At 35.0% G+C, this 13,743-nt stretch overlaps 1 protein-coding gene across 1 annotated transcript; it reads right to left on the minus strand.

The window, feature by feature from the left end:
- Window positions 1–2,974: 2,974 nt before the first annotated feature.
- LOC145284619 (uncharacterized) lies at window positions 2,975–6,054 on the minus strand. The gene is made up of 2 exons (XM_080133526.1): window positions 5,463–6,054; window positions 2,975–4,182 (listed from the first exon to the last, which is right to left on the minus strand). The coding sequence occupies exons 1-2, from the start codon at window positions 5,782–5,784 to the stop codon at window positions 4,064–4,066; spliced, it is 441 nt and encodes a 146-aa protein (XP_079989652.1). The 5' UTR covers window positions 5,785–6,054; the 3' UTR covers window positions 2,975–4,063.
- Window positions 6,055–13,743: the final 7,689 nt, after the last annotated feature.

Raw genomic sequence — 13,743 nt, forward strand, 5'->3', positions numbered from 1 at the left:
GATAGTTAGCTCGCTTGATGTGTTCACTCAGGGCATCTTGATTTGGAGGCATTGTGATTTCCAATTTTCTTTGGAATCTAAACATGTTGTATCTGGCTTCATTAACACTTGTGACATTTTGTTGGCCATACAACCTGCAAACAAACATTTCCAATGATTTTGCTGTGTCTGGTTTCACATAAAATTCATTACCAAGATCACTGAATGCGTAACAAAACTCATTCTCTCTCAGTAATAAACTAAGTGCTTTCTTTTTGCCCTTTCCGTAAAATGAACTGACACTATCACATCCTGTAAAACAATGTAGACCAATCAAGGCTTGACTGACAGACTCTCCAATGTTGTCTTTTATCATCTTGATGTCTATTGTTCGCAAATTTGTTCCTCTTCCTGTGTGGAAGTATAAATGTGCGGGAATAAGATTTTGTAAAGAAACTCCAATTACAAACACATCGGTATCAGGACTCATAATGATTACATCCGTACTAGTGTTGGCTGCAAAAGAAGCATGCAAATAAATCCGTGTATCAGCTTCTTCTTGTGAGCTACAAAGTTTTGTCTCTTCTAACCGGATGACAATATCACTTGCCTCTTTTCCAGGTGAGAAGGAATGACATTTCTTGTTATGCGCCAAGAATACCTTCACTCCTCTAAGCTCTGATGTTGAAACATTAGACCATGTTTCATCCAAGAATTCTATTAAGGACTTTTTATTCTCTCCATTTGAAAGAAATTTCTTCCATTGCTAAGGAAGGAGCTGACCATGGATTCTTATATGAGAGCTAGTAGCAGCTCTTTTATCCCTCTCGATATTTTTTATAGAGATCTGCTGGTATGTATCAGTAACAAAATGAATTTCTTTAGAATGATTCGATTTTGCCCTGTTCACTAAACTTTTCAAAATAACAAGAGCAAGATTAAGAAATGTTTTCTCTCCTTGTAATTTGTTCAAATTTAATTGGTGTATCAGCGACATACCATCCACTATATATATGCCACCTACTATAGGGTTCTCAACAATAGGATTGTTAGCATGGCTTTCTAAAGCATGAAGTAAGTTTGCTTTATTAGTTTTAACCAACGATCCATGTGAATTTGCAAGGGACAATGGTAATGGACCTAAGGAATATGACAGTAATTCTTGAAGATTAATGTTCCGGATTCTACCAATCACAACCAATCTTGCTAGGAGATTTCTATCTGCTTCCAAAGTGATATCCTTTCCGTGGACATGATGATTTGATTTTTTAGACATACTGGAGAATGTTTTTAAATTCATTCTTTTCATCGGGGCAAAAAAATCAACTTCTCCCGTTTGTAGACGCTGCCCACAGAAATTTTCAAATTCTGATTCGCCCCTTGCCTTAGCAAATTGCAGATCATTTTGAACATCTTGTGTCGCAACTAATCCTGATGCAATATGGATCAACTCAGCTGGTTCATACTCAAATGGATTAAACATACTCTTTACTGTGTCTATTATCTTTCCAATAGCAAGCTTATCATGTTTCATCCGACTGTGTAAAAGATCTGATCGTGTTCCACTTCGTTCTCCTTTGCCAGCCATAGTTTCACATTCATGGGTAATAGACCCTCTCGCATGATGGGACCATATCCACCTGTTGACGGCTCTCTTGTTTGTGCTGAAGCCTGTCATACCACCTTTTGTTTTTGAATCACGATTAGCAGTTTGTTCGATGGTTTGGTCACAAGGAATTTTAGCAAAGGCATTTGAGCTTCTTTGAACAGCAAAATCTCCTCCAATGCATTGTGTATATATCACTGGATGAGTATTAGCGAGATTAGACATCTCCAACCAGTAAACTGGAAGGTATCTGCTATAATTTACATGGTCATATGCAAACACCCAAGGTAACATCTGTCTAACACTTGCCAAGTGAAGTTCCCAGTTTGACTCTCGAATACCTCTAAGGAAAAGTAAAAGAATTTCTACAATGTCAATATAAGAACTCCAGAATGCAAAAGTTTGCTTTTTGTTGCCAACCTGTATAAATTCTTCATAGGATGATAGAAAACTTTGAAAATGTTCTCCCTTCAGAATTTCTTCATACTGAGGTCCTGGGAATGATTGTGACAAGGATGTCATTAAATGCTTCACTTTTTCTGCCTTTTCTTCAGGAATGCTGTTTAAATAGGTTGTCAAACGCATATGCTGCATTGCTTCGGCCACTAATTTATGGGCTCTAACTGCTCTGTTATAGTGTCTACCTGTGAAAACTCCATTTATTGAGCCTACAGCAACAACTTCTGATTCTATTAGAATATCTTGAAGCCCGGCATCACGAAAACGCTTTCCCAAACACCCAAGAAAGGACATTGCTGTATGAAAAGCACCAAGTCGAATCACCAATCTGTTCATGAAATATGGATTTCTCCATCTAATTAATTGTGCCTTTGAATAGATTGCTTGATCCATTACAATAACAAGAGACTCTAACTTGAGTTGATCTGCAATGTCAATGCTTTTTTTTAGAATTGTAAGGATTGTATCCATTTCTGTGGGGCTAACATCAATTACGGGTAAATAACCTATGGTAGATTTTGATGCAATCTCCCTTTTGCACAGGAGTTGGTTAAACCCAGTCCAAGATGGTAATATAATTTCACTGCCTAATTTTGTGATATAGTACGCTATATCAAGTTTTAGAGAATTTTGCAGAAATACACGATCTGAATGAAGTGAAACATGTTCAGCAAATGGTAGTGGGCCATCTTTTCTTCCACCGGTGTATGTAGCCAAATTTACTTCTGGTGGTTCCAATGTTCTTTTCCGTGTTCTTTTGAGTCCTTCTACTGCAATCTTAGATGCACACGGTTCGACTAACATATTTTGTATTATTATCCCAGTTGTGTTGTGTGTTGTTCCATGTCCAGATAAAGTTTCCTCACCAAAATCATTATTGTCCCAGACCAAAGTTGTTGGAATACCTGCCTGGATGGTGGATGTAATAGAATTTTCTCCACGATTGATTTCAAGTTCAGCTAGTGCTGTATCATGATTTAAAACCACCGAATGAGAAACACAATGTCCCAAACCATTCAATAAACCAATCACTTGGGCAGATCCAGACAGATGGCGTACAGCCATACCAAGTGATAAATGTTTTGGCATTAATGTACGTCCGTTAGAAGACAAAAATATAATGTCTTGTGAAATAGACAAAATCTTTCTATAGACGGATGCAGATATGTCCATTATTTTTTCTGTGCACAAATCTTCAGATGCCCCAACTATCCATGCAAGAAAGTTAAATAAAATATGGGGCACCATCTTTTCAGCCTCCTGCAAATTTAATGTTTCTGCTGTTGGCGGCCATAACGAAGGAGGTTTTACTTGTTGAATAATATTTCTCAGATCCATAGCTGTTATGTACAAGTTAGAAAGAGGATTTGGATCTGAGCGTACATGACTTGTTTGTTGGTTTGTGTCATTTTCTGACGACTCTGTTTCACTTGGAGTTGTGGTATGTGTTTCCTCATGGAGTACTGTTTTTTCCTCTACAAGAGAAGACACTGTAATGTCATTTACATACACGATGTCACCTTGTGATCTCATTTTAGGAGTGATGAAGCATAATTGAGGACATTTTTTCATTAATCTTTGTTTTAAATATCCTGTTTTATATAAATGCGCATCAACTCCATGTGTTTCTTTAATCTGTTTGACAAACAAATCTTTCAATTTTTTAAGTCTCATGATTTCCTTGTTTTCGATAATCCTTGTTTGGACTAATTTCGCAAAGACCTCAAATGCTTTAGCATATGAAGTTTGCTCAGAGTGTTCGGTTTTGGTTGGTTTGGTTAAATATCGAGTGAAGTCACGGTAACATGAGTTATGATATTTCACTTCGATTGCTACACAATCTTTATTCCTTATTTGCATGAGGAGTGATTCATTTTCATTTTCTTCTGCTGCTCGTTTTAAATTAGCAGCTTCTATTGTCGAACATCTGACAAGTTTTTCCCTGTTTCTTTTGCCAGATCCTTTGCACACTATAGTTTTTACTTTTTGGCATAGTATGCAAACATCTGGTAAAATATGCTATGATCTAGCTGGCAAAGATGGTCGATCAAAATTGGAACGAAGAACCCGTCTTTTTTTAGCTGGTGGATCATCATTTTCGGCAGTAGTCGCATCAATGTTTTCTTGAGATGGGGACCCTGTAAAAATAAATATATTTAGGAGTTTAATATGCATTTGAAATAACAAAGTATATGGAAAAGTTCAAATTAAAAATATCCAATCATTATTTCATAAATCCAAAACATTTCATTAAAAATTTAAGATTTTTTTTGTATAGTGCTGATAAAACTTCTGTGAAAAAATTGTATGTTATTAATTTACATTCTACAATTAAATCGTCTGGTGACTCCTTATTAATCGGACCAAGGGATGTTTACAAAATCATGCAATATATTTATCATTGGAATTGGTAGGTAAATTCAATATGCAATGCACTTTATTTTACTAGTGAGTTACCACTTATCAAGGCTAAAAACCACACGAGGAAAAAGGTTAATGGAATAGATTGTCAAGTGACTGATTGTGGAAGTGCTAGAATCAAGAAATGGTACCATAGACAGTTGTATCTATATTTAGAATCATAAAAGAAATGAAACATTTCCAGATTAAAACCAATAGCTAAAATTATTGAAATTATGAAAACTGTTAAATAGTAACAGCATTTGGCTAAGAGCAAAGTGTACCCTTTATTCTGATAATACAGGTTATCTTTTGTTTCAGATTTGTGAAGGAGAAATCTTTCTAAACTGAGGCAATTGTAATTTTTGTTCCAATCAGAATACATTTTTGGTGAACTAAATTTTACCCACAATAAAACCCTGTTTTGTATCTATGTTCTCGTGGGGGAGGCAAGTAAATAGAAATAAACTCTAGTTTTTTTTTGTTTTCTTTACAAGTGAAATTTTCTAAAACAGATGCCAACTTTTATGTACATATTCAATTGTTTGAAAAGATATTAATGTAGATTAACACCCTCATTTAAATCGCTCCCTCCCCCGAGAAGAAAAAAGATTGTACAACTTAGAAGTTTACAAAAAAAAAAATAAAAATAAAAATAAAAATCAATTAAATTGAATAAATATATTTTAGAATTTAGAGGTGTTGACCTTTTTTCTAGTGAAGATAAATTCTGTGCGTTTTTTTATTGGGAGAGGAGGGGGTAAATTACAATCTTGGCACTCAGACTTAGGGTTAATGGTAAAAAAAAATTAACAATAGTCTCCAGGAAATGGAGGATGATTTTCCATTAAATTTATATACGAAATGTTACTCTAAATCCATTTTTTCCTACCATAAAATTTTTCATGCTGTTCAGTTCACACGTACTTGCCTAAGTGAATAGAGGGAGTATAAGAAAAATTGTCTCTTTCCAAATACGTATCAATAAAAATAAAAATTATTAAAAGCTTAAACTTACCTTCGAAAACGTTATCAGTATTCTTTTCTAGTTTTTTCTGAATTCTTTCAATTTTCTGATAATCCGTGAAACGTGCATAACAAGTTTGGTGAAACCCAACACGAGGTGGTATTTCAGTTGAATCACAGCTTAAGTCAAAGTTTTTCGCAATTTCTGCTTGTGGTCCATGTAAACCTTTCCATTTTTTAACATATTCTAAAAAGCGCGTCCATGTCTTCACTGAAAAAGATCTAACATTCAATGTTTTAGTTGGAAATATGCACATAACGCACTCTTTTTTGTCTTTGTTTACAAACATTTCTTCTTCACTGGAGGCAGCCATATTGAATTTTTAACTCGCACTACGATGATTGTGATTGGTAGATTGTAAGGAGTAAATAAAAGAAGTATTCTGAATGGCTACTTTTTTGTACGAAGGCAACTTAACAGTTAGCATTTTTTTGTGCATTAAAATTAAAATTATTTATTAATGCACCATAATCTTGCTTGTGAAATTTTTTTCCATGTTTCTTATGATTTTATACATATTATATCCAAAAATCATGCCCACCCCTTTTACATCTCATTAAAATTAAGAATTTTCACTCTGGGCCGACGGCCTATTTCTTATAATAGATAAATAATTAAAAACACAAGCAGAAAGCTATAATTATGAGCAAGTAGGGCATTACTATGAGCTAATGGATTTTCATGTGATGTAGTTACTATTAGAAGATATTTACACGATTTTCCTTTATAAAATTTGGAATATCTGTCCTATTATAATATATTACTGTTTAATTTTCGTGTAATTCTTTATGTATTTACTTCATACATTGATATGATGTCTTGCTTATTTACTAAGTTCAGAATAAACCGAAACATGATTAAATTAATTTAAATCGCTTATGTTTATAAATTTAACAAGAGAAGTTTGGTAAGACAAGCTCTTAAAATATTGTACGAATTTGAGTCACTAGATTGTAATATTATTTGCTAGAGGTTGATTCATGAGAATTACAAGAATTACAAGAATAAAAAGCATTATATTATATAAATACTGACGAAGCAAGCATAAACAGTAAACAGAAAGACAGTGTACAACGATAGAAGTAGGAATATTGCATATTGATATTTTTCTAAACTAGCCTGGTTCCCGGCGTTGCCCGGTGTTGCCCGACTGTTTGAAGGTGTGTATTGGGCAAAAACAGTGGTAGTAGGCAAGCAGCCTCGAACCCGAGGCGGAAAAGAAAATGAAGAAAATCTGACGTCTTAGCCGATTTTTCCATCGTTGAAATTAACCGAAGACAATCCAACTGTGACGACGACTTGCTTAATTGTCGGCTAAAAGAATCGACCACTACTTGTACAAAACGGCCGAGTTTAGAGTAAAGGAAATGTTTTTAGCCAATTTTTCGATATTTGTTGTCCCAGACGTCAAGCTTCGAAATGATACCAATATTGCCATGATCCGTCACCTCTGTCAAAAGTTTTTTGCGAGACATACATACATACATACATACATACATAACGATGATGATTGCAACGTCTTGTCAGACGAGTGCCACTCCCTCAGACACTGAAATTTAATGAGCCCGAAAATGACATATAGTCCTGCCGGCGAATTCACATGCTCAAGCAGACATGACACTAAAGACGGTCATTGGTGTACATACATATATATACACGCTTGGTTGAGACTAACACTTTTGGGTATTAAATGATGATGATATGGACAAATTCCCACATTATTTCACAAATAAAATCGACTTCGAGTCAAATGTGAACACAGTCCAACCGACATATATTAAAAAAAAGAGTAAGCGTCTTTAATACATACATACACACATTTAAACAGACAGGTGCGATTAAGATTACAGACCCCCGAAAGAAAATCTTAGGTCGATAATAATTTGAAATAAATATAAGTAAGTTATTAATGGTTGACCATTTGGGACTTTCAATTGCTGTATGTGCTTTCCGCTTATGTCGGCATTGTTTCCAGTCACCCTAGACTTCTCGCTGCCAATGGACGCGAGCAGTGCCAATTCAGATAAGGTGTGGTTGGATTTGGGTAACCCGTGCCACATAATTACACGCGCATCTGCCACTGCAGGGAGTATCCTTTGTTTTTCGAGACTGAACGAAGGCATCGATATAATTATTTCTACACCTACATACATATGACATTCGAATTTATTTTATCATCAGTGTAGGAATCGATAATTTCTATAAACAATGGGATATATATATACATATATATATATAAGATACGAAAGTATGTAATTCCTTCTGTTCACAGTGAAATAAGTTAGAGTGCATAATTGTAATAAAAGTGCGGCATATGTGTTTAGTTGCATCCTATACACATATTTTTTCATCGAATAGTACGGAGATTTCGTAAAGCCAACTTTCTAGCAATCTAAAGACAGCACTACAATAGGTCAGAGATTTCATCGCTTGCCATAAATTGGACGTTCTTGATCTATTTTTATAGGTGGAGAACATTTTGACATACGATTGTAAAGGGATTCTGTTTGTCAAATCAAAACATCGTTTGATGTCTTTATGAAAACCAGCCATACAAACGCACACACATATGTATATACATATACATATATATGCATATAATGTATATGCATTTTCTTATAATATATACTAATCCTTATTTAACGAGCCCAATGTAATTACAGAGCAATATAGTGAATAAATGAAAAAGACTATGTTCCAAAGTTAATGGTGTTGATCATCTTATAATGCATTCCTTTTATTCAGTTGACATTTTAATTATATATATATATATATATATATATATATATATATATATATATATATATATATATATATATATATATACGGCACGATTATGTTTATATACCGGTTCTCGCATGATGACTGAAGTTAAAAAACGTTTAGCCTACCTAATAACAGATGGGGGATAACTTGGGAAGGCTAGGTGCTGTATATACCGCGCCGTGACGTAGAAATTTCCAGATTGGTAACTGATGGCGCATTTAATTAACTGGGACAGATGAACCCCTAGTCTTCGTTAGGAGATGCATGTAGGAGAAGGAAAAATCTGATGTAAAACCTGAGATTTACAGTCTGCTCTGTTACATGGCAACAATTGCTCCAACAAAGATTGGCAGCTGTATCAAAAAGGGTGGTTGGTTCTACACACAGGCTTCACCACTATAAACAAATTATCTGTGTGGATTTCGGAACGACTTAGTTCTTGTAGCAGAGATCATATGTTGTAATCGACGAGGGGAAGTCTATCACACACACGCACACACACACACACACACATATATATATAAGGAATATTATATATATATATATATGATTGTTGAGCTGGATTAAATCCGACGATATGAAATAAAATGGAGGTGGAAGGACCTGGATACTCAACGTTTCGCCCGATTTATGCGGGCTTCTTGAATGACCATCCCTCTTGAAGAAGCCCGCATAAATCGGGCGAAACGTTGAGTATCCAGGTCCTTCCACCTCCATTTTATTTCATATATATATATATATATATATATATATAATATAAAACTGAATGTGTGTGTGTGTCTGGTCACGAACAGGCTCCTATATGGTTGACTATTTTAAAAAACTAATTACATATAATGATAGAAGATGTATCGAAACACAGGAATGGGTGCGTTTGATCTGGCAGAACGTTGGTTCATAAAAATTGTGGGGTCTGCGTTCGCGCCTGGTCCACAAAGTATGGAAATAAACAAAAAAAAAAAAAAAAAAAACGTTTACAAGTGTTTTTGATATAGATGTACATAAGAATACTTTGATAAGTGTGTTTTAACTTAAATAGGGATGTTATAATAAAATTGTGGGGTCTGCGTTCGCGCCTGGCCTTCATAGAATGGAAATAGACACTCCCTTTAATAAAGACTTTTCATATCTATCTGCGTAAGTATACTTTGATAATTATGTTTCAGTTTGAAAAATATATGGTATAATAAAAGTATGGCGTGTTCGTTCGCGCCTGACCTCCATAGAATGGAAATATGTCACAAAGTTTAACGAGTTTTTTTTAAATATATATCCACAGAATATTGTGATAAGTGTTTCAATTTGAACAGGTATGGTATAATAAATTATGGGGTTTATCTATTTTATTTTTACTTTCATCATATTTTGCTTTTGTTTTGATACCGCCAAATTCAACCCAATTTTACAACCCTTCCTTTTCATAACCTATCATACATCATAAATCAGAGTCCATTTTCTGTAGGCTGTTTTTGAACCCAGTCAACAACGGGTACTTTTGCTAGCAGTTTATGCAGCTTGAAATTAATTTTGATGAGAATTGATTCCTTTTATTTAAATAATTCACACTATTGTTCTCGCCTTAGATTTTATTTTCAAAACGTTTCAGCCGTTATAACCTCCAGTTTTTTTTTCAAATGCATCTTGAGGGAATTTATATGCAAAACGTGAAGTATTGCATTAAAATTCTAAGTACTAAGTGACATTTTTTCTATAAGTACTAAGTGACATTTTTTTTTAATAGGTTTAATCCTAAGTAGATCCGAATTAAGCACGGATTACGATTACTCAGTCATTACTGACAATACGATGACAGTTTACCATCGCGAATTAAATAAATCTTGCAGTTCGAAATTCCATACGGATTTCGAAGTTCGATATAAATATTCTCGACTTCGAAATAACTAAGCTAAAAAAGGCTAAAGGCGACATCGTCCGAAATAATAATAATATTAACTCTCACAAATAGAATAGTTTTGTAAATATTTCAAGTGTTTTATCGAATATGCTTCGGCGAATTCATACCACTTGTGTGCCCTCAACGTAGATACTTCCGAACAACCCGACAAACAACAAAATCCGACCTCTTCACATCGGAAGTCTCTAGATGCCAGAATGCTTTCTACTGTAATAGTTTTTTTCCTCGGACTGCTAGACTTCGGAATTCCATCCTGGCTCTTGCTCACCTGGCTTTACTAACCTGTAGAAGTTTAAATATAGTGTACAAAAATCTCACTGCTCAACTCCCCATGGGATCAGGTTAAAATGATCACAAGTAGCATTATTTTATGTTTGGAATTAAAAAGAGTAAAAAATATAACGATAAAAATAAAAAAAAGTTCCCGGAATATTAACTAAGCCTACTAATTAAATGAATATTGAATTCGGTTAATGGATACTATATTCTTAACCGGGGATGTCAGCGCTACCAATCTTATTGATTGTGCAAGTATACACGTTTTGCTAAAGATATTTGAAGATGGGTTTGGGAAATTACAGAGTCCTTAACGGAATAAGCGTTTCTTACTAAACTAGATATGTTCGTTATAATGCTTTTCAAGTAGCGCTAATTTACCTAAGATCAAACTGGACCTCAAACACGTATAATCTCAGTATCACAGTGAAGAATAAAAATCCCTAAAATGTATTCCGTGTACAAAACAAACCGGACGTTGGGAAGGAAGAGTTTTGGCAACAGCATGTTATGGAGAAGCTGTCGACAAGTATTCTTTGATGCGATTCGGAAGTTCCTCTTTTCCGGTCGTTGACGTAAAATTTACTCAAAGAGCGAAGCATTGTGTCAAGTAAGGGAACTTCTTTCATCTGTTCTAAGCACTTACTTCGCTTCCGTCATCGGGCATTGATATTTATCATTGATTTCCGCGGAAAATTCTTCACGTTGTGTTTCATCAACGATTACTGTTTGAAAATCATCCTCGTTTAGAAAAGCGAGCGTGATTTTATATACTTGATCTACTCGCACCTGCCAGACATATAGGAAATAAATTAATCAGTTAAAAAGAAGAAAAAACGAATTTACAATTTACTAGTTTGAATACTCGTTGCATGGGTGAGTCATAATAACGAACTAGACCTTTAAGTTTTAATGCACACAGGAGAACGGAGTTCTTAGAATTTAAATGTCTACTGGAGAGAACTTGGATACATACTAGACACTATTACTTACATTAGCTTTTACGAAGAATGGCGCACCTTCTCCAAGTGATATTACCTCAAGGAACAGCACAAAGATAGATAATCCATCAGACTAGATGAATTCTTGTCCTGGAAATCGGTAAGACGAAGAGACCCAAATAAGAAATGTATTACAAGATATTAAAATGGTTAACTGGGGAGAGGAAAATGATGTTCTCTATTTCTTTACTAACTCAGTGTTTGAGAGATAAAGAACTTTAATGGAACATTAGAATATCTATGTATCTCATATAGATTTCAAACGGAAAAAATATTTGCAATCAATTACCACATGGAGTAATGGTGAAAATGTGTAATAATAGTCATCGGTAACCGTCAAGTTAATTAAACGGGGTTCATATTATTGATAATGCTTGTACCCCAAGTTTGCATTTTGGAGACGGAAGTGTTTTTGAGATAAGTGATTTCAATACTAATTCGCACTTTTTATTTTTAGATTCAAATATTAATAACTACATTTTATTTCAGTATTTAATTTATGTATTTCTGTTGTATTAAATGCTAGCTTTTTTTCTCGTCCATAAATGTTTATTTATCTACCGAGTTGATCTTAAATATTGTATAATCAATCCATTATATTATCCTTTTCAGTCCCCAACCCCTAAATTCTGGCTTCCATCTTATCTCGCAATTACTTATAACGTCACCAACTAACTTCGGAAGAACCCCCCCCCATCCGCTTTTCTTTTATATCGTAAGTTTCTTAAAACCTGACTAGTTAAAGTTCAGAATAAAATCACGCTTTTCTTTTAACGGTCAATTTAAAAAAAAAATCTTCTGAACGCTATTAAAAGTTAAATTCTTCACTAGTTTGCATTTTGGAGACGGAAGTGTTTTTGATATAAGTGATTTCAATACTAATTCGCACTTTTTATTTTTAGATTCAAATATTAATAACTACATTTTATTTCAGTATTTAATTTATGTATTTCTGTTGTATTAAATGCTAGCTTTTTTCTCGTCCATAAATGTTTATTTATCTACCGAGTTGATTGCAAAAATAGATTACGTAATTGTACTCATTTTTAGTTCGTGAGAGGGGAATCTATCACCATACTTTCCCTTAAACACGTCTGTTGGACTTTTTATTAAGTAGAATACTTAATAATTTTTTTTTATAATGGAGAGTAGAAAACGCATTGTGGATTCGTTATCGGCAGCTCCTGTTACTCTCGCTTCTTCTTATTTGTCCCTCAGTCCTCATTTTTTAATGAGTGATTTTTTCTGACAAAGGGAGAAGAAAAAGCTGTTTTCTAGGTTGGCAGTATTTTGCGCGAACAGTTGGCAGAGATGGTGGAAATTTTCTGTTTCTATGTCTATCCTTGTAGCCATGTCACTAGTAAGGGTGCTGGAAGTAAACGTTTTGTCTGGGCTGACGTTATCCGCCTGATAGTCAGGGACCCGAACCTTGGATTAACCACTAAGGAGGCTGTCCTATCAGCAGGTGCAAAGTACTGGGGCTGCTGTATTGCCATTTGGTGAATAGATTCTGGACCATGCAGTAGCTTCTGGTGGGGCCTCTCGATGCCATACTAGTGGGTAATTGTTACGGCTTTACCTTATCATTAGCTACAAAAAAAAATCTTCGTTTATTTTTCTCTCTTAGTTTCCCCTCTCTGTCCTGCTCTAAGTAAATCTGACGACCTAGTCCACAAATTCCAAAATTTCATCATGACAAGTTTCAAGAAAAATACACGATTAAACCCGGTTCTCCAACTTCCAACGTAGACCCCTCTTACCATGTCTCCTTCTCCAACATCAGGGGTCTACGTTCTAACCTTCCAGAGGTTGAAACCCAATTACAGGAGACTAAACCAGACCTTTTATTTTTAAGTGAACCTGGCATTGGAAAGGCTATTTCCCTAGAAGAGTTTGCAATTATAGGATACTCTAACTTAACTTCTAGATCTGACCCCAAGATCGCCATGGGCATGGAATATGTGCCTATATTAAAGATAGCTTTCCATGTGGTAGGGACATCTCCAGGGAAGATCCTAACTTACCCTATATGTGCTTCCGGGTTGCTTTAGCTCACACGACTGGATTTATATTTACTCTCTATCGCCCCCACAACAGTGGAGTTACTATCTTTCAAAGCATATCTGAGAAAATTGACCAAGTCCTTCAGCTAACATTCACGTATGTGGAGACTTCAATGTTCACAACGTCGAATGGTTGACCCACTCAAACAAGACCGATGATGAGGGGAGGTTCTGTCATGATTTCTCCATTGCCTATGACCTCACTCAGATTGTTCAGGAACCCACTCGTGTGCCCGACAATGACGGCCAGT

This window comes from Euprymna scolopes, chromosome 9 (genome assembly GCF_053919585.1).
Source record: "Euprymna scolopes isolate OS-2025 chromosome 9, ASM5391958v1, whole genome shotgun sequence".
In the NCBI taxonomy this organism is placed as follows: domain Eukaryota; kingdom Metazoa; phylum Mollusca; class Cephalopoda; order Sepiida; family Sepiolidae; genus Euprymna; species Euprymna scolopes.

Coding starts and splice junctions, on each gene's coding strand:
- LOC145284619 (XM_080133526.1), bottom strand. CDS start 5,784: ATGGCTGCCTCCAGTGAAGAAGAAATGTTTGTAAACAAAGACAAAAAA. Junction 4,183..5,462: donor TACTGATAACGTTTTCGAAG/GTAAGTTTAAGC, acceptor TTATTTTTACAG/GGTCCCCATCTCAAGAAAAC.